Source organism: Schistocerca gregaria, chromosome 6 (assembly GCF_023897955.1).
Source record: "Schistocerca gregaria isolate iqSchGreg1 chromosome 6, iqSchGreg1.2, whole genome shotgun sequence".
Classification (NCBI taxonomy): Eukaryota; Metazoa; Arthropoda; class Insecta; order Orthoptera; family Acrididae; genus Schistocerca; species Schistocerca gregaria.
The window spans coordinates 188,805,590-188,832,064 of NC_064925.1; the positions used below are offsets into that span (position 1 = coordinate 188,805,590).

Sequence of the window (26,475 nt, forward strand, 5' to 3'; positions counted from 1 at the left end):
AACTCAAAATTCTCTGTAACATGAATCCTTATTTTTTAAAAAAGGGGGGGAGGGGGGGGGGGCAGTCAGATTGCTATGAACTTCCCCAATACTTACACAATGTGGCAAATATGTAAAATTTGTAGACATTTCATATGGTGTGTGTCACAGCTGTTATGCAAAACAACTTTACTGCCATGATGTCCAGTGCCTTGTTCTCAAGAAGGGACGTCGAACAGATGTGCAGAACTATAGACCTATATCTCTAACGTCGATCAGTAGTAGAATTTTGGAACACGTATTATGTTCGAGTATAATGTCTTTTCTGGAGACTAGAAATCTACTCTGTAGGAATCAGCATGGGTTTAGAAAAAGACGATCGTGTGAAACCCAGCTCGCGCTATTCGTCCACGAGACTCAGAGGGCCTTAGACACGGGTTCACAGGTAGATGCCGTGTTTCTTGACTTCCGCAAGGCGTTTGACACAGTTCCCCATAGTCGTTTAATGAACAAAGTAAGAGCATACGGACTATCAGATCAATTGTGTGATTGGATTGAGGAGTTCCTAGATAACAGAACGCAGCACGTCATTCTCAATGGAGAGAAGTCTTCCGAAGTAAGAGTGATTTCAGGTGTGCCGCAGGGGAGTGTCATAGGACCGTTGCTATTCACAATATACATAAATGACCTGGTGGATGACATCGGAAGTTCACTGAGGCTTTTTGCAGATGATGCTGTGGTGTATCGAGAGGTTGCAACAATGGAAAATTGTACTGAAATGCAGGAGGATCTGCAGCGAATTGACGCATGGTGCACGGAATGGCAATTGAATCTCAATGTAGCGAAGTGTAATGTGATGCGAATACATAGAAAGATAGGTCCCTTATCATTTAGCTACAAAATAGCAGGTCAGCAACTGGAAGCAGTTAATTCCATAAATTATCTGGGAGTACGCTTTAGGAGTGATTTAAAATGGAATGATCATATAAAGTTGATCGTCGGTAAAGCAGATGCCAGACTGAGATTCATTGGAAGAATCCTAAGGAAATGCAATCCGACAACAAAGGAAGTAGGTTACAGTACGCTTGTTCGCCCAATGCTTGAATACTGCTCAGCAGTGTGGGATCCGCACCAGGTAGGGTTGATAGAAGAGATAGAGAAGATCCAACGGAGAGCAGCGCGCTTCGTTACAGGATCATTTAGTAATTGCGAAAGCGTTACGGAGATGATAGATAAACTCCAGTGGAAGACTCTGCAGGAGAGACGCTCAGTAGCTCGGTACGGGCTTTTGTTGAAGTTTCGAGAACATACCTTCACCGAAGAGTCAAGCAGTATATTGCTCCCTCCTACGTATATCTCGCGAAGAGACCATGAGGATAAAATCAGAGAGATTAGAGCCCACACAGAAGCATACCGACAATCCTTCTTTCCACGTACAATACGAGACTGGAATAGAAGGGAGAACCGATAGAGGTACTCAGGGTACCCTCCGCCACACACCGTCAGGTGGCTTGTGGAGTACGGATGTAGATGTAGATAGATGTAGATGTAATGCACAGTTAAGTTTTGAAGTTTATAATCAGTTTGATTCTGTAGTTATCACACCAAAGCTGGAGTAAATCATAAGGTATCATGACAAATGACAATCCTCTTTCAAAGTTATCAAGTTGTTCTTACTCAATCTCACAACCTAGTCATCAGGACTTTTAATATTACCTTCCCCAAAGAATCTAAAAAATTGTAGAACATGATAAACATGTCAAATTTAATTTCAGTACCATCAAAATATAGATGTATTTCAAATGCATCTCCACCTTGTCTCTTTTTTTTTTACAGCCTTATTTGCTCGCATTGATAAAACAACTATAATTCTTTATGTGGTTCACACTAAGATCTTTTCAATGAAAATGATGTGAAAGAGTTTAGAGAAGAAACTTTCTTGTAAAAGTGTTTTAAAAATACCCATTTTCTATGTTTCTACAAAAATCCTCTACTTTGTCCTAAATTTTTAAAAGATTCAGAAGCATTATGTGAATGAATTTTCATATTCTAAAACCTTGGATTGCTAAGGCACTACACACAACATTTCAGGCTTATCCTGCAGTTACTCACTTTTTTTCAACTGTCTATTATTTAGGCCATCTTTGCTCCAAATTGTTCACATGAAAATTGCTAAAGAAATCTTTTTCAATTAGTTCATTTCAAATAGTGCAAAAAGTTGTACAAGTTGGCCTAGTTTTGTCTCTTCAAGAAAATATTGCCAAAGATATTACATCTCAAGTTTGTCAAAAACTCAGGGGTGCACTTGCAAATGTTGCATTATGTGGTCAAACAAATGAGGAAGTAAAACTTAACCAATGTTCGCTGGGAACATCTGTGATGTGTTCATACAAAATTGCAGCAACATCTGTGATGGTCATGCAGGAAGTTTTAGACCAGTTGGCATTGAATTATCCATTATCACAATGCTGCAGGAAGTCTTTATTCTCGGTACCTCTAGGCCCATGATAATGCAAAAACCTGCACAACCATCAAGCTGGTACCAGGTTAATTGAACTGTTAATGACTCTTTTAAGAAAGATAGGAAAAACTACCATTTGATTATATATATAAATTCTGTAGTGAGAGAACCAAACTCAGTTGTGTGTATGTGGAGGCCTAGTTGGCTGTAAAGTGGACAGTGCAGATGATATGAGTCATACATTGCCTGTTTATGAGTTTCAGCACTCAAAACCTCTGACACATTAAATATCTTGAAATTGAGTATACAAAAGGAGATTGTTGCATTATTTAAATGGCCTTGATTGTTTGGCACATGGAGGAATCACTGTCATTGGTGACCAAAACCATGCACTAGGCTCACACTCACGAAGATAGAGTAAACATTCTGCTTCTTACTGGCTTCTTGTTCTGTAGAACCTACTGCCATTTGACACTCAGCAGGGGATACTTCAGCTGGGAGAGGGACATCGATTCCAGGCTCTGACTGAGAGCAGCTTTGGTGCAGGCCAGATGACTCAGAAGTGTCAGCCATCACAGCTGCCACTCACAGATACTGGTAGTGCTAAGTACAGTGAGCACTGCAGCATTTGCAAACAGAGCTTTAAGATGTAAGGGATGATTTCAAATTGACATTGGGGATTTTATATTTTTGTAATTCAGGTACCTTTATTAGCAGCCACATGCTCAACATGTGCTCAGTGCAGATAGTGGATGCATGCACGATTCTTTCGGTAGGTTTTCCTTTCCTCCCGATTAACGTTCGGCAGTCACCGTGAGGCTTTCATGAACTTAATCATTCCCCCAAATGTTGGGTTGATTTTAATGTATTCGCCCCAAATTCATTACCTGATCTTTGTCGAGATGTTGATATTTTAATCCCGTTGTAATCTGTACTGAGATTTAATGAATGTGACTGTTTCCTGCCTTAGTACATTTCTATTTAACTTGAAGTTTATAGCAAATTGTAATAGCAAATTGTAATATATAGGGACTTATAGAGATGAGTGTTTCAGACAGTAATTTGATGAATTCCCTGTCTTTATCATCTTGTAAGTTGCGGCACCCATGTTTCATGTATGCTAGGCCCACTCCTGTTTCATAAATTCAGTTCATTAACTTATTCTCTGCTCAACACCTGCACTTAAATTCACATGATCCTCCAGGTAGTGTAGTCTGTTTGTCAGTAGAATCATCAACCAGTACAGATCAATGTGATTTAAACAAGGGGTATGTTGATGGCTCCGCTACAACCTTGCAGTTCTCCAGAACATTTTGAAGAAGGGCAAAAGTATGTACAAAGTTTGAACCACATACCTTGACTTCCAAACAAAAAGAAGGACGTGGAGGCCTACTGCTGCTTTACTGAAATGCAAAACAAACACAATTATTCTTTGGAAAAACTTCTCAAAGGTGACAAGACTCCATCTTATTGACACATATCTTCCACAAAACAACACAGTGCAGAAATTCACATGAAGTGTCCTCTCTTTGATGAAGTAACAGACAACCAAGCCAATGCAACGCACCAGTTGATAAATGACCCAAAGAAGGACTTTCCTGATAGTTGTGCACGTTTGTATGAGCATTCCATGTGTCGCACTCAAGTGAGAGGAGACTCATAAAACACCTGAAGAGCTAAAGTCATCATTAGAACTTTTCTCTATTTTTTGTTGATCCAGTCTCAAAACTATTTGGACTGGCAGTATATGTGCTATTAAGAAAAGTAGAGGAAATTTAGTGATGATGATGACAATGAAATATCAGCTAAATAAGTAAGGACAAACCATGTTCTGCTCAAGACAAAATCTTTTCGAAACATACAGGGTGGTGCACAAAATGTGTTACCAATTGTTTCTTTCACAATTTATGACGCACATTAGATATCCCACTGGGATCTCTACAGCAGTACCAGCAGAGCTTGGAAAAACAAATGAGTTACAAAATGACGTGTATTCACAATATTGCCGGTAGGAGACTAGTAAGCAGCAATGGCTGACAATGGAAGACTGGCAACACAGCAACGATTGGCAATTGTGTTACTTTTTCATGAAATGAAAAGCCTTGTTGTGACTCAGAGGTGTTTTCAACAACAGTTTAATACACAATGGGTCCCTTGCAAGAAGACCATCCTCATGTTGTATGATAAATTTGTACAGGAAGGAACAGTATTGGAAGCGAAGTGACCATGGCCTAAGCCTGTTTGTTTGCTGGAGAATATTGAAGCGGTAACGAGTTGCTGCACAGAGGTGTCCCGGGAAATCATGTAGAAAGGCAGTAGTGCAACTGGGAATATCCAAACGCTCCGTTCAACGCATTCTTAAAAGTGACCTCCATATGTACCCTTACAAGATGACCTGGGCACAGAAGCTCACTGAAGAACACAAGCAGCAGAGACTACTGTTTGCTCAGTGGGCGGAGGATAGGGAAGAAACTCTCAACAATGTTTGGTTTTCAGCCGAGGTGGATTTTCATTTAGACAGTGTTGTTAACAAACAAAATGTACGCTTTTGGGCTACTGAAAACCCACCAGTGCTTCATGAACGACAACATTATGCTCCAAGGATTACAGCGTGGGCAGAAATTTCCAGTCACAGACTTGTTGGACCGTTTTTCTTTGAAGAAACTGTAAACAGCGAGTGTTATTTGAGCATGCTTCGCAACAGTTTCATTCCACAGCTTCTTGCTACTGCCTTGCCCTTCAACACACAGTGGTTCATGCAAGATGGAGCAAGGCCACTTACTGCAAACATTGTGTTGGAGTTTTTATATGAGCATTTTGACATACGGATCATTTCACTCAGGTTTCCAGGTCGCTTCAATGATGGACAAAATTGGCCCCCCAATAGTCCAGACCTCAATCCATGTGACTTTTTTCTTTGGGGGCACCTAAAGGAAAAAAAAATTTCCGAAATGTCCACGTGATTTAATGGAGCTCAAAAGACTTATTCTTCAAGCTTGCAGTGAAATTAAGGAAGAAATGTGCCGTAGGGTAATCACTAACCTCAGTGTTCGTTTGAAGGATGTTAGGAAACAAATTGGTGGACATATCAAGCATGTGCAGAGTTAGAACTAATCTCCATGGATGGCTCTTCATTGTAGTATATGTTCCTTTTAGATTGTATTGACAATAAAGTTTATATTCAAAAAGAAAATGGTAACACATTTTGTGTGCCACCCTGTATTTATCACAAGTCTGGAGTACAACCACATACTTAGGTTCCTGTACAACATATGGTCTCAGTGTGAATGCACTGCAAGTGGACTGGCAAGTAGTTGCAACAAGCAACTGCATTTAGAAAGGACGGTGTAGAACTGGGCAACACTAAGGTTGGTGGAGATAAGACCTGGAAAGACAGTGGTTATATTTCCTTACAGAATGCACAAAGAAAGAATCTTTTACATAAAGTAACAAAGAGATCTTTATTTTGCTCATACATACATTTATAACTATACTAATGAGAACTGACATCAAGTGAGAGAATAAGTCACCAGAATGTCCCCTTTTTCTTGTCAGCATATTTCCCTGACTGCAGGACACCTGCTTCAACCATCCGCTCTACAGCTGCCTCTGGATCAAAGTTCCTGAAATAGCAAGAAGACAGTGCTGAAATACTCTCTCTCTCTCTCTCCTCTCTCTCTCTCTCTCTCTCTCTCTCTCTCTCTCTCTCTCTCTCTCTCTCTCTCTCTCTCTCTCTCTCTGAGAAATGACAGCTTCCACTCTGGCTGTGTGGTTGCTGTAACGTGTAAAGGTCATTTCTACATCAACACCTACAATTGGCAAACACCCTTATGGTGTGTAGCAGAGGCTATTTTGTTACCACTCTCACTTCCATTGTTTCCTGTTCTAGTCGTGGTTTGTTTGTGGAAAGATTTATTGGTTTTCAGCCTCCTTCAGCTCAAATATTTCTCATTTTACATCATAGTCTTTTCACAAGATACACGTAGGAGGGAGCAATATTTTGGTTCATGTTCCTAGGATGAACTGCTTAAATCTACAGTGGTTTAAAGGTATGACTATTTAAATTTAAAAGAACAATAATCAACAAGTCGGGTAAAATGATTCACTTGTTTTCACAGTTCTGTGTGAACTTACGAAGATACGAGGGTGAGCCAATGAAAACCTTAAATACACCCCTGGAAATTGAAATAAGAACATCGTGAATTCATTGTCACAGGAAGGGGAAACTTTATTGACACATTCCTGGGGTCAGATACATCACATGATCACACTGACAGAACCACAGGCACATAGACACAGGCAACAGAGCATGCACAATGTCAGCACTAGTACAGTGTATATCCACCTTTTGCAGCAATGCAGGCTGCTATTCTCCCATGGAGACAATCGTAGAGATGCTGGATGTAGTCCTGTGGAACGGCTTGCCATGCCATTTCCACCTGGTGCCTCAGTTGGACCAGCGTTCGTGCTGGACGTGCAGACCGCGTGAGACGACGCTTCATCCAGTCCCAAACATGCTCAATGGGGGACAGATCCGGAGATCTTGCTGGCCAGGGTAGTTGGCTTACACCTTCTAGAGCACGTTGGGTGGCACGGGATACATGCAGACGTGCATTGTCCTGTTGGGTTCCCTTGCCGGTCTAGGAATGGTAGAACGATGGGTTCGATGATGGTTTGGATGTACCGTACACTATTCAGTGTCCCCTTGACGATCACCAGAGGTGTACGGCCAGTGTAGGAGATCGCTCCCCACACCATGATGCCGGGTGTTGGCCCTGTGTGCCTCGGTCGTATGCAGTCCTGAATGTGGCGCTCACCTGCACGGCGCCAAACACGCATACGACCATCATTGGCACCAAGGCAGAAGCGACTCTCATCGCTGAAGACGACACGTCTCCATTCGTCCCTCCATTCACGCCTGTCGCGATACCACTGGAGGCGGGCTGCACGATGTTGGGGCGTCAGCGGAAGATGGCCTAACGGTGTGCGGGACTGTAGCCCAGATTCATGGAGACGGTTGCGAATGGTCCTCGCCGATACCCCAGGAGCAACAGTGTCCCTAATTTGCTGGGAAGTGGCGGTGCGGTCCCCTACGGCACTGCGTAGGATGCTATGGTCTTGGCGTGCATCCGTGCGTTGTTGCGGTCCGGTCCCAGGCGACAACATCGATGTACTGTGGAGACCTCACGCCCCACGTGTTGAGCAATTCGGCGGTACGTCCACCCGGCCTCCCGCATGCCCACTATACGCCCTCGCTCAAAGTCCGTCAACTGCACATACGGTTCATGTCCACGCTGTCGCGGCATGCTACCAGTGTCAAAGACTGCGATGGAGCTCCGTATGCCACGGCAAACTAGCTGACACGGACGGCGGCGGTGCACAAATGCTGCGCAGCTAGCGCCATTCAACGGCCAACACTGCGGTTCTTGGTGTGTCCGCTGTGCCGTGCGTGTGATCATTGCTTGTACAGCCCTCTCGCAGTGTCCGGAGCAAGTATGGTGAGTCTGACACACTGGTGTCAATGTGTTCTTTTTTCCATTTCCAGGAGTGTATTTTTTAAAACATTATTTATTGTGCAGAAGTGGTACAAAGCTGAATCACTTTTCAACATCATCCCCCCCCACACTCAACGCAAGTCCTCCAACACTTACAAAGTGCATAAATTCCTTTAGAAAAAAATTATTGTGGTAGTCCACACAACCACTCATGCACCACATGGCATACCTCTTCATCAGAATGGAACTTCTTTCCTCACATTGCATCTTTGGGTGGTCCAAACATATGGAAATCACTTGGGGCAAGGTCTGGTGAGAATGGTGGATGAGGAAGAGGAAGACACTCAAAATGCAGGTCTGTGACTGTTGCAACTGTAGTACGGGTAGTGTGGGGTATTGCATTGTCATGTTGCAAAAGGACACCTGCTGACAGCAATCCACGTCACTTTGATTTGACTGCAGGCCGCAGATGAGTTTTTAGGAGATCTGTGTATGATACACTGGTGGCAGTGGTCCCTCTAGGCATGTAATGCTCCAAAATGATGCCTTTTTCATCCGAAAAGAGTCAGCATAACCTTTCCTACTGATGGTTCTGTTCAAAACTTCTTTGGTTGTGGTGATGAGGAATGGCGCCATTCCTTGCTCGCTCTCTTCATTTCCGGTTGGTGGAAGTGAACCCAGGTTTCGCCCCAGTAACGATTCTTGCAAGGAATCCATCACTTCCCCGTTCAAAGAGCCGAAGAAGTTCTTCTCAAGCATCAACACTTCGTTCTCTCATTTCAGGAGTCAGCTGCCATGGCACCCACCTTACAGACACTTTGTGAAACTGGAGCACATCATGCACAGTGTGATGTGCTAACCCGTGACTAATCCGTAAACATGCTATAATGTCATTCAGTGTCACTCGGTGGTTTTCCTTCACTATGGCTTCAACTGTTGCAATGTTCTCTGGAGTCACAACTCGTTGTGCCTGACCTGGACGAGGAGCATCTTCCACTGAAGTCACACCATTTGCGAACTTTCTACTCCATTTGTAGAATTTCTGCTGTAACAAACATGCATCACCATACTGAACCTTCATTCGTTGCATCACCATACTGAACCTTCATTCGTTGATAAATTTCAATAGGTTTCACATCTTCACTGTACAAAAACCAACACCTTCACTGTGCAAAAACCAAATAACAGAACACTGTTCTTCCCTGTTGCAAGTTGCAAGTGGGGCGGCCATCTTTATACTGATACTGTGACGGTATGTATGAATGTGCAATATGCTGCCACCTACAAGGCATTCTGCATGCTGTTTGTAGCACTCTTACCAACTTACAGGATAATGCCATGAAATTTCAATTTGTTATTATAAATTTCAAGTTTTCATTTGACTCATCCTCATACATATGGTGAAATTCCTCTCAGACAATTCGGAAATGGAAGACAAAAAGTATTGATTGTATGAAATACGCTTTGTTGTAAGTGATCGTACAAGGGACTGAAAGCAGGTTGATTTTATTCGCGATTTCAGCAGACCACATTGTTTCCCATTCTTTTGGCTACAAAACCCTATTTTTCAACATAATCTCTGTACAATGAGGCCTTACACAACCTTACTGGGGAAGGCCTGTATGTCCACATGGTAGCACTCTATTGGTTGACGCCAGAGCCAATGTCTTGCTGCATAAAAAACCTCCCGATCATTCATGTACTGCTTCCTGCAAAGTGCATACTTCATTCGGCAAACAGATGGAAATTGAAAGATGTGAGATCCAGAGATCCAGGCTGTGGGGGCATGAAGAAGAACAGTCCAATTAAGTTTTGCGGGCTACTCTCCAATGTGCAGACTTGTCTGAGGCATTGTGTTGTATGGAGAAGGAGAAGTTCATTTGCATTGTTGTGGAGATGAACATGATGAAGTCGTGTCTTCAATCTCATGAGGATAGCACAGTACACTTCAAAAATGATCACTGCATCATGAGGTAGGATACCAAGCAGAATAACGCCTTCAGGGACCCAGAATACTGTCACCATTACTTTAATGGCTGAGGGTGCAGCTTTGAACTCCTTCTTCAGATGAGAGTTGGTGTTGCACCACTCCATGTATTGCCATTTTACATCGGCTGTGACAATGTTCGACAAAAAATTGTCAGGATGAGCCTCATAATGCGCAAGCAATTCTGCACAGATGGCCTTTTGTTGCTCTTTATGGTCTTCTGTTGGCAGCAAGGAAACCAGCGGGCGCAGTCCTTTGAGTGCCCCAACTGGCGGATATGTGTGTCAGCACTTCCGACAGCGACATCTAATTGAGCAACGAGTTTTTGATTGTGATCCATTAATCACCTTGAATGAGAGTGTCCACACCTTCCAGCATTGCAAGTGTCACAGCTGTGTTCCACAAGCTTGCAATGACAGATGCAATGCCCAATGACTTACTATCTGATCTCCTTAGATAGGCTGCAGGTGCCTATGAGTATCTGATTTGCTCTGATTTTGCGCAAAAAGAAACTCAATGACAGCTTTCTGCTTGGAATGCACTCCCGTTACAGCTGCCTTTTTGAAGGCTATGTATAGGGCCACCAACTACTAAAACTTCTGGAAACTATAGAGGCTGAAGAGGGTATATTCCATGATATCCCACGACAAATTCCGCATCTTTTCAAGTGAAACTGACCACCCCTCCCCCCCCCCTATCCACAGAAGAAAGAGCCATTACTTACTTAATGCCCCTTGTACACATCAGAAAAGAGTTTGCTCACATTGTTAGGGATTTATTTGTCATTGCATATTAGCATGCCACCTTTACAACCTTTAACTGTGTCCTTACACAACGACAAGTTTTATCACATCAATAGTCCCCATGGACTACAGATGCATAGCATTCCACCGGAAAATGATGAGTATGAGTACTGACACAAAAGAATTCAAGACTGATGCTGCAAACTTTTTTATTTGCCAAACATGTTAAATTAATTGTGGTCACATGATAACTAGAAGTCACTTGAGTCCACGCGCATATTCATTATTTCCATCTTTCTGAACATTTGAGCATCTCATTTTTCTTGTGATTGGCAAGAGATCACTGAGGAGTGATAATATGTATATTCAACAAAATGGCCTCTGCTATCGTGTCAATTAATTTTTATTACAGTTGTCAGTAAGAATGCGGTTCAGCTGAGCATGTGAAATTCAGCTCACTCCATTCATTCACAAGCCCCAGAGAGCAGTAGATGTTGCCACCCAGGTTGATGCCCTGTTCACTGACTACCAGAAGGCTTCCAATACAGTTCCACAGTGCCGAGTAGTGAACAATCTAAGAAAGTATAGAATATCAGCTTAGCAGTGTGATTGGATTGAAAAGTTTCTGGTAAACAGAACACAGCATGTCATTCTTAACGCAGAGAAATCTTCAGTTGTAAACATAACTTTGTGTATGCTGTAAGGGTGTGTTATAGAACCATTACTTTTCACAATATACAATGAGGTGGTATTATGTCCCCTACATCTTCGACAGAATTCATGCCTTGCAATTTGGGTGGCCAAATCATTTGCTACAACTGTCCAGAACTTCAAACCAATTGCGAACAACTGTGGTCTAGTAACATGTCACATTGTCATCAAAAAAAAAAAAAAAAGTCCATAATTGTTTGGGAACATGAAGTCTAGAATGGCTGATAATGGTCTCCAAGTACTCAAACATAATCAATGGCAATCAATGGTCAGTCCAGTTGGACTAGAGGACTCAGTCAATTCCATGTAAACACGGCCCACACCATTATGGTACCACGACTGGCTTGCATTATGCCTTGTTGACAGCTTGGGTCTATGACTTCATATGGTCTACGCCATACTCAGATCTTACTGTTAGCTCTTACCAACTGAAATTGGGATCCATCTGACATGGCGACAGTTTCTCAGTCATCTACGAACCAGCCAACATGGTCATGAGCCCAGGGAGGCGCTACAGGTGAAGTCGTGCTGATAGCAAAGGCACTTGTATCAGATGTCTGCTGCCATCAGTCATTAATGCAAAATTTCACCACACTATCCTAATGAATAAGTTCATTTTACATATCACATTGATTTCTGCAGTTATTTCAGGCAGTGTTGCCTGTCTGTTACCCCTGACAACTATAAGCAAACACGACTGTCTCAGTCATTAAATGAAGGCCGTTGGTCACTGAGTTGTCCATGGTGAGAGGTAATGGCTGAAATTTGGTATTCTCGGTACACGCTTGATACGGGGGTCTCAGAATATTGAATTCCCTAACGATTTCCAAAATGGAATGTCTAATGAATTTAGCTCCAATTGCTATTTCACATTCAAAGTCTGTTAATTGCCTTCATGTGACCATTATCACACTGGACTTTTCACACGAACACCTGAGTACAAATGGCAACTCTGCCAATACATTGCCATTTAATACCTTGTTTACATGACAATACTGCCATCTGTGTATGTGCATAGCTATCCCATGACTTTTGTCAGCTCAGTGTATAGGAATGACCTAGTGGAAAGTGTCAGAACTTTCACGAGACTTTTTGAGGGTGATGCTGTTGTACACGGATAAGTCACAACACTAGAAAATTGTAGCAAAATTCAGGAAGTAATGTAGGGGGCCTATGTCTGGTGGAAAGCATGGCAATTGAGCCTCGACATAAACAACTGCAATATATTACACAGATATAGGTAGAATGACGCAGGATTGCAGGACAACTACTTGAAGCAGTCACATCTATAAAAATATCTAAGAGTCGTTATGCAGTGAATTAAGATGGAATCATAACATAAAACTAATTGCAGGTAATGCAAATGCCAGACTGAAATTCGTAGTAACAATCCTAAAGTAGTGTAGTCCACCCACAATAAAAAAGCTTACAAAACCCTCATTTAACCAACATCTTGATACTGTGTGTCAATCTGGTATCAACACCAGAAAGGATTGACAGGCAAAAAAAAAAAAAAAAAAAAAAAAAAAAAAAAAAAAAAAAAAAAAAAAAAAAAAAAAAAAAGCAGCATGTTATGTTACAAGCTCATTTTGTAAATGTGACAGGGGCAAGTCATGGAGATACTCGGCCAACTGCAGTTGCAGACAACACAAGAGAGGCCTTCTACAATGTGGTTTCGTTATTGTTTTAACTCTGAGAGTGCATATTTCTAGAAGAGTGAGTCAATATATTGCTTCCCCCTATGTATATCTTACAAAAGACCATGAAGGTAAAATTTCAGAAACTTCAGATGACACAGAGGCTTATCAAAAATCACCCCTCTCACAGACCATGTAGATATAGATGTAGAAGCTCAAAAAGCAATAGCACATTGAAAATTTCAATACTTTATGACCCTATTGCCTGTAATATGCAGTGGATGTTTGGTCAACTAAATCAGAAATGACTTATTTATTCAAAACCACTGGGTTCCTTCCATTTGCAAAGCATGAGTGCCGTAAGTGCACTGTTGTTCTTGGTAACTGTGATGAGAGCTGGTAATGATGGTGAAAGAGAAGGGGCAGTCTGAATTCCAGTGCTGGCACAAAGTCCGCTCCTCTCAAATGGCTCCAAGGAGACTGCTGAGTTTAATGTCCTTAACCAGTAAACAGATCACCATCAACAGCATCATATCCTTAGTTTCATCCACTCTGGACAAGGTTTGATGGAGGGCATTAACTGAAAATTTGGTTATCAGGAAGTTTATGCCACCACCTCTTCGCCTCTTGTCACTCAAAGACTGAAACTGAAAATGTGAAACTTTTCTCGGTTTTCAAGCCATGTCACATCAAATAAAACACTCAAGCTTTTGACAGCCGTCTCCACCATCATCATTAGGAGTAAGAACCATGGACTGTGTCAGTGCCAGGAGTCGAACCTTATATGTTCCCTTTTAATATTCTTTGACATCTTTCAGCAGTTTCCAGAATACTTACAAGGTGAGGCAATAAAATAATGAGAATAGGCACCTCCGACACCGCATTCACATGGTACAATGTTAGTACTGAAACGTTGATAATCTTAATAATATCAGTTCTACCTACCAGCTCCCTCTGATCTGACAAACAACACGCTGATTCACTGGTGACAAACAGAGAGCACTTTCAACATGAGCTGTTTAGTCTCTAGTTATGGCTCAACTGAACTAAGGCCTGCTCAAAATGAAAATTTACATAAATGGTGTTTCACACAGATGCAAACATACACAAAGGCTCTGATGCTTTGGAGCAGTCTACAGGGAAGTCATTGCACAATTATACACTCTGTTCTCAATGTAATTTTCTAATATTGTGTCAGATATATTGCAGGTAAAGGTAAAACGACAGATTTTTTATTCTTGTGTTTTATGGTCAATATCCTTTGACAAAGCATGTTCAAAAATTCTATACATAGCTTCACTGTATTTTAAACAGTTTAGGTATTAGGAATTACTGCCTACAGTTTTCCTTAACATGTACAAAAGCATTTATAATGTAATCAAAACATTTCTCCCTTGTTTCCCTTTTTTGTCGGATTAACATCTACAAGTTATACAGTAACAAACAAGGAATTGTAAATATCACCTTCTTTTTCAGACAGTTGTTTGCAATAACTGGACCAATTAGTTGGCTATCATTAACTCCTCACTACATTAAATACACAGTAATGCTATGATTTTACATGCAAAACCTGTTTCAAACAGGTGTATCTGAACACACAGTATGTTTCCTCTTCAAAATTTCCAATACTACTCTCTCTTAACGTACATCCATTTCCTTCTGAAACACCTTATATGTTCATCACAAAGAGGAGTATCCACTATCCATGACATAAGACTGTGTTATGTTCCTTTCCTCACACCGGAAACTCACTAAAATAACTACATTTCAGACGAGGTGAATTCCAGCTGTACTTGGTTTTATGGAAAACTACCTTCTGTTCATTGCCTTGATGGATCAGTCACTGTACAGAGTGAAATTCACCTAAAACGTGTACCACAAATATTGCAGAAATGGAAAGTGCTATGGATGTGCAGTTTTCATATAATGGATTGGTTGTCAGTGCCTGACATGTTAGCCAATCAAAAGAGTGTACTTTATTATAACACTTGGAAAGTGTATTTTTTGTGCAAACACACACTTTTTAAAATGGAACAATGCCTATTGATATTAAAAAACTAAAAGTAGGGTAAATTACGATGTCAATGGCATTTGTTACAACATTCTACTAAGAGTCATTTATGAGATATCATATTTTGAAAAGTCCCACACTGTCACTTGTACAATACATGTCGTAGCACACATTGAAGACCAACACAAGCGCATACACTAGTTATGTGGATTCTCACAAGTAATGACGCAATTGACCATTACAAGTTGTGCTCAAAATAATCACCGGCAGTGGCAATACTTGCTTACAGTCTGATATGGAATGACTGCTGTATACGTGGTAGCATTTCAGCACAGATGTGCAAGCTGACTGCAATAATATGTTCTGTATATCATCAGGTGTAGATCGCTCTTGTAGAGAGCATCTTTCACATGTTGATACCACAGATTCCTTCGTCTGCAGAGGAACATCTAGCATCCATGGAAGGTGGTCTGTTAAGAGGGTGTGATACTTGTTCATCTTCCATGTTCTGCCTATGAAAAACAGTTCTATGAGCTGATGGTGCACTATCCCATGCCACAAGTTTACATTCCCATGGACGCTAGCGTTCCACCTGAAGAAGCTAACAGGGGAGTGTCAACCGACCAACAGCACCTGTTTCAGCATTTCACCTGGCCATGTCTGATAAATGTGGCTTCATCACTAAACAAGATACATGACACAATTGAATTATTGTGTCTTAATACCTATGTATACAAGTTAATATGAACCTCATAATTGTTTCCATGCAGGTCACTGTGGAGAGATATTCAATAGGGATGAAGCGTAGGTCAATAGAGAATGTGTAGCACACTTGCCTGACTCAAGGCACTTCCTGAGGCAACTGCCCAGGAGCTAATGTATGTATCAACTGCAACAGCAGCAGGAACATTAATTTTCTGCTCTTCTGTCATCGTCATTTGTTTAATTCTATTACATTGTCTACGTGTTACACTACACTTTTACATAATTGGTTGCAGAGGTTGATAAATAATTGCAAAGATTGTTAATGTCTATTGGAATGTCTTACCACATACACTGTACAAGAACGAACCACATGTCCCTGCACTCTTCATACATGATGAGCATGTTGGCTTTCTCTACATTGGTAAACCCCATCATCCACTCACAGTCTACTACTTGGACTATCACTCACTGACTGACTAGTAAGTCATAATGCACTCAAGGAACACACAAGCATACTGTAAGCAAACATAACAACATTGTACCCAGCAACTACATAGTTTGAATGGCACAAACAAGTGTCGGTGTGGAAACTTTTCAAAACACAATAGCTCCTAAATGACTCTAACTAGAATCCTGCAACAAACACCATTGATATTCTTCTTTTAGTTTGTTAATGTCAACAGGCATTGTTCCATTTAAAATCATACATTTGCACAAAAAATACACTTCCTAAACATTATTACAATCCATTTACTGCCTAAGCAATAAGAGCCCATGACTACCAATCTATTCTGTGAAAATTGCACATCAAAAGCACTTTCCATTTCCGCAATATCTGTGGTGAGAGTTTTAGGTGATGCACCCTGTATAGGTCTTTCATATGAATGCATGATGTCTGTTCTTTCAGGCATGTCCAAGAGAACAGACATGATGCATTCACATAATGGATTCCCCTGAATTAGCAATGAGTCCACTACCTACTGAGTGGATGCAGAATTATGTTTGACCTCAAAGTAGCGAGAATGGAAGTCATGGTTGGGGACTGTGCATACATGGTGCTACATGAGAATGTGGGTCAGCTGAGAGGTGTGCAGAAATTGTCCGCACAATTGCAATGAACACTGTGTCCGGAGTGCGCAACGGTTAACACAACTTCCTAGTAAGGAAGAGCAACAGACTCGTCATTCAAATCCTGGTACGGCATACTTTCTGACTCCTCATCATTGATTCCACGTGAAGTCCCAATGCAGCCGACATCAGTACTACCCTCCCACGAATTTACACAACCTGCATAGATCTCCCACACAATGTACCTTTGGTTGACATCATACGGAACAAAGCCTTATCTTTCTTTTTGGGATGAAAGAAATCTGGTCCACATAAGCTCAAAAGCAAGCAAAGAACAACTAGAAGAAAGTAGTAGTGCTGCATTCGAAAGCTGGCATCAACGAATTAGAGGGCAGTTTGCCGCCTGCATGTCCAACCAGTATTGATGTCCAATAAGTATTTGGTGGACAAACAATAGGTGATAAATCAGTAGCCAATTTTCTACAGAACAATATCACCACATGCTTAATTTATCTGAATACAGTTAACCTTACCATAACTTCAAAATTTGTGCAGCCTTTCAGCATCACTGTCTTGTTATATTTCTGCTATATACTAGAGGAAAAAAGTGAGGTCCCCCCTTAGATAGCCGTACATGTTAAAAGTGCCCACTTCCTGGGTCTGGGCAGGTGCACATGCTCTGGGTTGAATCCACACAGCAATTTATGTTTGGGGACGGCTTGCTGGCCAGCATGGATGTCATTTTTAGGTTGTTTCTCACATCCAACAAGATAAATACCGGAGCAGTACACATATCCCCTCTCATAGATTTTGAAAGCAGAAAGCTTGCTGATGCTAGAAGCATGGCACATTTCAATTTAGATGTCATTAGAGAGTTCAATATTCTGAGATCCACAGCGCCAAGAGTATGCCAAGAATACCAAATTTCAGGCATTACCTCTCACCACGGACAACCCAGTGGTCAAAGACCTTCACTTAACAATCAAGAACAGCAACATTTGAGTAGAGTTGTCAGTGCTAACAGATAAGCAATACTATGTGAACTAATCCCTGAAATCAATGTGGGATGCATGACAAACCTGTCTTTTAGGACAGTGCAGGAAAATTTAGCATTAATGGACTACAGCACCAGACGACAGGTGTGAGAGTCTTTGTTAACAAAAGTCATAGCCTGATCAGACGAGTCCAGATTTCAGTTGGTAAGAACTGATGGTAGGGTTCACATGTGCCACAGACCCAAGTTGTCAACAAGGCACTGTGCAAGCTGGGATGGTTCCATAATGGTGTGGGCTGTGACTAAATGGAATGGAATGGGTCCTCCGGCCCAGATGAACTGGCTGGAAATGGTTCTGTTTGGCTACTTGAAGACCATTTGCAGCCATTCAAGCTCTTCATACCCCAAAAAACATTGGAATTTTATGGATGACAATGCCCATTGTCACCAGGGCACAGTTGTTAGTGACTGGTTTGATGAACATTCTGTTCCCAGGGGCTCAGTATTCATTTGCTGAGTACAAGCTTGGCGACCCCGGGGTCTTGAGCTGGGGACTGGTCAGCGCCGCCAGTCTCCTGTCACTGTAACCCCCGGACATGCTTCAGCAACCACCGTATGGTGCGGCAGTGGAATGTTGTGTGCTGCGGGGAATGGTAATCTTGGCTTGACCGCCTGATTGCGAGGAAGGCCAACCTCTATAAAAAATCCTCAATCTTACAGTGTGCTCCGCACCTATAAGATGCATGGCTGTTGGGGTGGAACAGTCGCAAGCAGGCAACCTCTGGGGCACCTGCCGCACCCCAGTTGTATAAGGCTTACTCAGGCACGCGGGGCTCTGTCTGAGTGGACCTTTAGTTCCCTAGCTGCTCGTCGGAATGCAATGGACCCTTCGACCTCTACATTTCCCCCTACCAGTGGCTTGGGTGGGCCACTGGTAGGAAAACACACCCCATCAAAAAAGCGACTTCATGCTGCTAGTCCTCCAGCGCCTGGTGTTGCTCGAGATTTATCAGACTGTCGTAACAGAGCACATGCTGATAATCAGAATGTGTTTTTGGTTATTAAAAGGAAGGAGGGTAGCTTTGAGAGGGTTTTTCCCTTTTACATCCACAAGGGTCTTGAGGGAATTGCAGGTACACTGAAATCTGTTAAGCGACTGCGCAATGGTACTCTGTTAGTTGAGACTTCTCGTTCCCGTCAAGTTGCTTCTCTTGAGAAAGCAACCTGTCTCGGAGAGTACACTATCGAGACCGAGCTCCACTCCACGTTGAACTGTAGTAAGGGTGTTGTGACATGTAGGGACTTGGTGGATATCCCCACAGACGAGATAAAATCTGAGTGGGCTGAAGAAGGTATTGTTGACGTACAGCATATTATGAAACGACTCGTTTATTCTCACGTTCAGTTGCCCAAGACTCCCAGAGCATGTTAAAGCGGGGTTCTACGTTTGCCAGTACGGCCATATTTCCCCAACCCAATGCACTGTTTTAAATGTCAGTGCTTTGGGCATACTACACTGGGGTGCAATGGGATAGCCACTTGTGGTAAATGTGATCAGTCTGCCCATGAAGGAGCCAATTGTTCATCGCCTGTGAAGTGCGTGAATTGCTCTGGGAGTCCCCCTGTCTGGAGCCGGGTCTGCCCCATCTATCTCGAAGAACGGAAGATACAGGAGATTAAAACATCTAAGCACATCCCCTATGGTGAGGCCAAGAAGCTCTTTAAGGCCATGCAACCTCCTGTGTTTACAATCTTGTTTTGCTTCCGCTCTGAAAAAATTGGTACAAATGGCCACTGTTGCTACGCCAACGGAGGTTGCTACTGTTAGCACTAATACCTGCATTTGCCAGTGCACTTGTGCTGCTGCGGTTGTTTTGCAACCTGCGGCTCTCCCCGCAACGTAGGACAAGGCTGTGGTTGCTGACATTGGGGTACTCCCTGCCTCTCCCATATGGCACCTTCTACCCAGGTGAGTAAAGCTCCAACTGTTCACAAGGCTCTGCATTCTAAGCCCCCCAAGACAAAGACCCTGAAGGTGAAGGTTTTGCCACCTGAGGAGACTAGTCAGGGTCAGTCCGATGACGAGGCCATCATACTGTCTGACATATCCCGTGGGTCATCATCGGAACTGATGGACATTGATGTCGACCGGGGGCGATCTTCTCGTCCCAGGAATAAATCTCCGGCCAGTACGGGCTCTCCTCCAAAGCACAGAGGCAGGGTGAAAGTTCAGCCACTCTGATCACTGGCTCCCATATTACAGTGGAACCTGAGTGGGTTCAGGACGCATGTGGCCAAATTACAACTCCTTGTACGAGAGTGCCCGTTGTGCTTATGTCTCCAAGGGACACATTTTCAGGCCACTCATGCTCCTTCTTTACGGGGCTATACCGTATATCGAAAAGATGATCTGACGGGGGAAAGGGCAAAGGGTGGTGTTGCGGTTTTTGTCCGGGACATGCACCCCTCATCTGCGCTCCCTCTCGCTACAGACTTGCAAGCAGTTGCAGCTAGCCTACTTGTGGGTCGGAGGCTCACAGTCTGTTCAGTTTTCTTACCACCTCAAGATGCAATAGACTCTGAGGCTCTCACAGACCTTATTAGCCAACTCCCCCACCCATTTCTTCTTCTGGGGGACTTCAATGCTCATAATGTCTTATGGGGCTCTCCGACAACTTGCCCCAGGGGTCGCATTCTGGAAAGCCTCATGATGTCTGAAGAACTGTGCATCCTCAACTCTGGTGCTCCCACTCATTTCTGTACTGCTTCCGGGTTGTCATCGGCTATTGACCTTTCCTTTCGCTCTCCAGCACTCGCAGATTCTGCTCTGTGGGAGGTTGTTACTGACCTCCATTCTAGTGACCACTTCCCCCTTTGGATTCGCCTCCTGGATGACGCTGTGGCATTACCAGTACCGCCCCGGTGGCACCTCTGCAGAGCTGACTGGACACTTTACAGCCAACTGGCTGTTTTGGAACACCATGCCAGCGTCCACGAATGGGTAGACCATGTTACAGCCGTGATCTCCCATGCTGCTGAATTGCCAATCCCACGGTCATCCAGTCATCCCAAGAGGCGTCCTGTCCCTTGGTGGACCACTGAGTGCCACTCAGCCATCAGAGCCCGCCATGCAGCTCTGCGCCGTTTGAAGTGCCGTTCCTCAGCTGACAATCTTGCGGCCTTTCGGGTGGCAAGGGCCAAAGTGCGGCGAGTGACTAAAGAGAGCAAATGACAGTCGTGGTAATCGTTCTTGAACTCCATCTCCCGCTCCACTGGTTCTACGAAAGTATAGGAAGCCATCAGGAGGATTTCCGCGAAACTCAGCCAACTACCTGTCACGGCATTGCTGCATCAGGGATGTCTCCTCACGGCGCCGAGAGACATTGCCCGGACACTGGCCATGCATTTTGCAGAATCTACCGCCACTATTAACTGCGATCCAGATTTATGCCGCTACCGCACTGCCATCAAGATGGGTCACTTAAACTTCCGGTCTCCAAATTCTGAACCCTACAACTGCCCCTTCACAATGTGGGAACTGGATTCGGCACTGTCTGTGGCTCATGATACTGCGCTTGGTCATGATCAAATCCGGTACAGCATGCTGCAGCACTTGTTGCTGCCATCCAAAGAAGTTCTCCTGAATTGTTTTAATATGATATGGTTATCCGGCACGTACCCTGACTCGTGGAGGGAGGCAATTTTGATTCCCCTCCTCAAACCGGGGAAGGACCGAACGCATCCCAGTAGTTATCGAAGTTTTGCTTTGACGAGCTGTGCCGGGAAGATATTGGAAAGCATGGTCAACTGTCGCCTGGTTTGGCTGCTCGAGACCAGGCAGCTCCTTAGCCCCTCTCAGTGTGGCTTTCAGAGATGTCATTCAACTATGGACAACTTGACCCCGCTTGAGGTGGCCATCCAGCAGGACTTCCTACGTAACCAGCATTGTCTATGTGTATTCTTTGACATTCATAAGGCGTATGACACTACTTGGTGCTGCCTTATCCTCAATCAACTCCATGAGTGGAGCTTTCGTGGCCGTCCCCCCATCTTCATTCGGTCCTTTCTTTCCCACCGCCTCTTTCGATATCGGGTTGGTAATGTGCTCTCTGATTTGTATGTGCAGGAGAATGGTGTTCCTCAGGGAAGTGTTTTAAGTGTCACCCTCTTTGCCGTCGCCATTAACATTATCACGTCCACTATCTGGAGTCCTGCCCAATGCTCCTTGTTTGTGGACGATTTTGCTGTTTTCTGTTCTTCCTCCAGTTTTCTCACTGCTAGTCGGCAGTTGCAGCTTACAATAAAGCAATTAGAGGCATGGACTGTGAAGATGGGTTTTACCTTTTCTGCATAAAAATGTGTGTGTGTTCATTTTAATCGTTCTCGACGACTTTTTACCTCCCCTGAACTGCATCTGAGGGACACTGTTCTTCCTTTTAGAGACACTGTGAGGTTCCTGGGCCTCACTTTTGATTCCAAGTTGTCGTGGTTGGCTCACCTTAAAGACCTCAAGGTGCGGGCCCTGAAGGCACTGAATATTTTGAAGCGTCTGAGCCATCGGTCCTGAGGAGCAGATCGGGCACGTCTGCTGCAGTTTTATATGGCTTTCGTCCGATCGCGTCTTGACAATGGTTGCACCGTGTGTGGGTCAGCAAGGCCTTCGTATCTGAAGATTCTTGACGCAGTACACCATGAGGGTATCAGGCTGGCCACTGGTGCCTTCCATACCAGTCCCATCCCCAGCCTGTGTGCTGAGGCAGGGGAACCGCCGCTCACCATCCGGTGGAAAGTCCTCATGGTGCGACAGGTGTGTCAATTCCTTGCCTGTTCTACCTCCCCTGCATACCCTACCATTGCCCGACCGCCTATGGAATGTCTCTTTTCCAGTCGTCCCAGGGCAACGAGACCGTTTGGGATTTGTGCCAAGCATTTGCTTGAGTCCCTTGGTGTGGAGCGTGTGGTCCCCCAATGACAAGGTTTTACTCGCCTGCCTCCCTCGTTGCTCCAGAGGCCCAGCATCCTTTTAGACTCGTCAGAGTACCGGAGGAGCTGTACTCCTGCATTTGTTTTTACCTCCTTATTTTCCGATATTTTATACCAGTTTCCCGACCATGTACCAGTATTTACAGATGGCTCTAAACAGGGGGACTCTGTTGATTGTGCTGGTGTTTACCCTGATCAAGTCATCAAGTTACGGCTTCCTGCGGCGTTTACCATCTTCGATGCCGAATTGTTTTCGATCTTGCGCGCATTGGAGCAGATGAGATGTGTTCCCAGTCTTAAGTTCCTCATCTGTTCTGACTCCCTGAGTGCCCTTCAGACCATGCAACACTTGTACCCAGCGGATACGGTCGCCCAGAACATCCAAGATGCCCTACTCCACCTGCAATGGCTGGGGAAGGAGGTTTCCTTCTGCTGGGTGCCGGGGCACGTGGGTATTAGGGGAAACGAACTGGCAGATGTGGCTCGCAAAGATGCATGTTCCCTCCCTCACGTTGTTGAATGTGCCGTCCCCCACCATGCTGTTACCTCCCTCCTGCGTTTTCATGTTACGCGTCAGTGGGAAGAGGAGTGGCTGGCAGTCGGTAAAAAAAAGCTGCGTCTGGTCAAGGCCACCACACGGCCATGGTGTACATCCTACCAGTCATGCAGGCGGGATGAGGTTCTCCTCACTCGCCTCCGCATTGGGCACAGTCCCTTAATGCATTGTTTTTTACTCCAGCAGTAAGAGCCCCCAATCTGCAGTGCTTGTGGCGTCCAGCTTACTGTCTGCCACATTTTACTTTACTATCTTTTACTCTCTGACCAGGGGGCGGTGGTTTCTTTGCCACCAGATTTGCCCTCTATTTTTCAAGATGACGCAATGACTGTGGTTAAGGTCTTACGGTTTTGTGTCCTGTCCAATTTGATGCCTCAGATTTTAAGGAGAGGGTTTTAATGTGCTGCTGGGTGACTGGCTCACCCAGGTTTTAGGTAAGAGGTCCGCCAGTCACGATTACCTCCTTGTTTCCCTTCGGTTTGTGTTCTCTTTTCCTTGTGTTTCCTTTCCTTTTTAGTGTGTTCCATCTCCTCTTGTTTTGCCTCTGTATGTGAGGCACCTGCATCATGTCTTTGTCTTTTAGCCGTTCTCCTTAGCCGTTCGTCTTAGCCCCTTCACTGCATGTGTTCCTGTTTTTATGCATTTGGGCACTGATGACCACGCTGTTTAGCACTCGTAACACACACACACACACACACACACACACACACACACACACACACACACACACACACACAAGATCTGGACAATTCAAGTGTTTAATCTGGCCACCCAGATCACCAGACATGAATCCCACTGTACATTTATGGGACATAATTGCGATATCAGTCCACGAACAAAATCCTGCACCACCAACACTTTTGTAGTTATGGATGGCTATAGAAGCAGCAAGGCTGAACATTTCTGCAGGGGACTTTCAATGACTTGTTGATTCAATGCCACATTGAGTTTCTGTATTATGCTAGACAAAAATATGTTCAACGTGATATTGGGAGGTGTCCCATGACTTCTGTCACCTAAGTGTAAATGGGTCATTGCTAAACATCACAGAATGTTTATGCAGTTCCTCATCAAACCTCTGTGCAAATATGTTCAGTGTCAGCAAGACATTATCCCTAAACAACCTGCACACAGATTCTCCAGTATTGATCAATCCCCTCAATGATTCTTTTGGTTCTAGCAGTAGTGTTATCACTACTCTACTGCCTTTTCGTCCATCACATTTTTTCCTACTTCCTGAGTTCTGTACCTGATGGTTCTTAAAAAAGTTCTCGAATCACTGGTCAGATACCCTCCCTCGACGCTGCAAGACAGACACAAAGAAATGGTATGTCAGCCATATGTATGTGAACTATGAATTTTCGTAGATCAATTAATTCCACATTGTGTCATGCCACTGAGGGTCCTAGCCCATGATTTGCATAAGCAAGAATGGAAACCTGCATATGAAGATGCTCAGGAAGGTTGGCATCATTAATTCCAATATCTGAATTCGATCAGGCTAACTTCCCTGTCCTGATAGGTAGAATAGAATAGAATATTTATTCACCTTTGAACATGTTTACACATAATTGGTGTCATAATGTGTTTTATAGTTACAGCATTACAGTTACTTTACAATTATCCTTGCCTAATTGTGTTGCAAGGAGGCTTTTATATAAGTGACAACTTCAGAAAAGTACATTGTAACATATAAAATATGGCACAGTGAATCAACACTGGTAGCTTCATAAAATATTACAATTTATAATTTAGCATAGTCTCATCTCAAAACTCCAATCATCTATTACACATTCTTTCACTGTACAGAAGCTTTTGTTTATTACACACTTTGTTATTAGATTTTTGAATTTATTCAGAGGCACTGAGTGGGCATTTTTGGGTAGTTTGTTAAAATATGAGACACCAAGATATTTATAGCTATTGTGGATCTTTGCTATTCTGGCATGGGACTTCTATTGCATGTCTCCGTTTACTGTTATGATGGTGTATTGACATCCTAAGCTCAAAATTATTCACGTTTTCTTTTATGTACACTAGGAAACAATAAATATGTAAACTTGGTACTGTGATAATTTTCATTTCCTTGAAGTAGTGTCTACATGATTCTCTTGGTGAGAGCCCCACAATGCATCTGATGGCCTTTTTTGCCATTTAAATACAGCATTAGATCCAGGTGAGCTTCCCCACAGCAAAATACTATACGTTAGAAGGGAAGTGAAGAAAGCAATGTATGGATAGCTCAGCAGAATTTCACTTACACGGCCTCTCAATTTATACAGCAAATAAATCACATATGTGAGTCTGGAGCATAACTTATTAGTATGTGTATCCCAGGCTAAACTTTGATCATTCACATGTTGTCCTACAGAAACTATAAGAAAGAGCACCAACATCCTTTTCTGAAGTTACAAGAATTATAAAAGTTCTCACAAATAAAAGATGGTGTGGTGTTGATGGAATTTCAAACAGAATTCCGCAAGTGCATCTCTGGCATAGGGAATTTTTTTTAAAATAGATTGTTGCTGCTGTTGTGGTTTTCAGTCCAAAGATTGGTTTGAGGCAGATCTCCAAGCTACTTTATCCTGTGCACGCCCCTTACTCTTAGAGTAACAACTGCAACATACATCCCCCTGAATCTGATTACTGTATTCATCTCTTGGTCTCCCTCTACGATTTTTACCCCCACACTTCCCTCCAGTACTATATTTCTGTTCTCTTGATGCCTCAGAATGTGTCCTATCAACCAAACCCTTCTTTTACACAGGTTGTGCCACAAATTTCTCTTCTCCCAGTTCTATTCAGTATCTCCTCGTTAGCTACTTGATCTGCCCATCTAATCTTCAGTATTCTTCTATAGCACCAAATTTCAAAAGTTTCTATTCTCTTCTTGTCTAAACTATTTATCATCCATATTTCACTTCCATACATGGCTACACTTCACACTTCCTGACACTTATATCTATACTCAATATTAATAAATTTCTCTTCTTCAGAAACGCTTTTCTTTTCATTACCAGTCTACATTTTACTTCCTTCCTACTTCAACTATCATAAGTTACTTTGCTTCTCAGATAGCAAAACTCATTTACTAGCCCAATGTCTCATTTCCTGATCTTATTCCCTCAGCATCACCTGATTTAAT

At 43.2% G+C, this 26,475-nt stretch overlaps 1 protein-coding gene across 3 annotated transcripts in view; it reads right to left on the reverse strand.

The window, feature by feature from the left end:
- Positions 1-5,915: 5,915 nt before the first annotated feature.
- Positions 5,916-26,475, reverse strand: part of LOC126278578 (cytochrome c oxidase subunit 6C-like) — a 109,555-nt gene continuing 88,995 nt past the window's right edge. For all 3 annotated transcript variants that reach the window (XR_007550724.1, XM_049978786.1, XM_049978784.1), the window contains exon 3: positions 5,916-6,063. Coding sequence is in view for 2 of the 3 variants with exons in the window: in XM_049978786.1 (XP_049834743.1) it covers positions 5,967-6,063 (97 nt within the window). In the remaining variant the exon portion in view is untranslated. The remainder of the gene's footprint in view (positions 6,064-26,475) is intronic.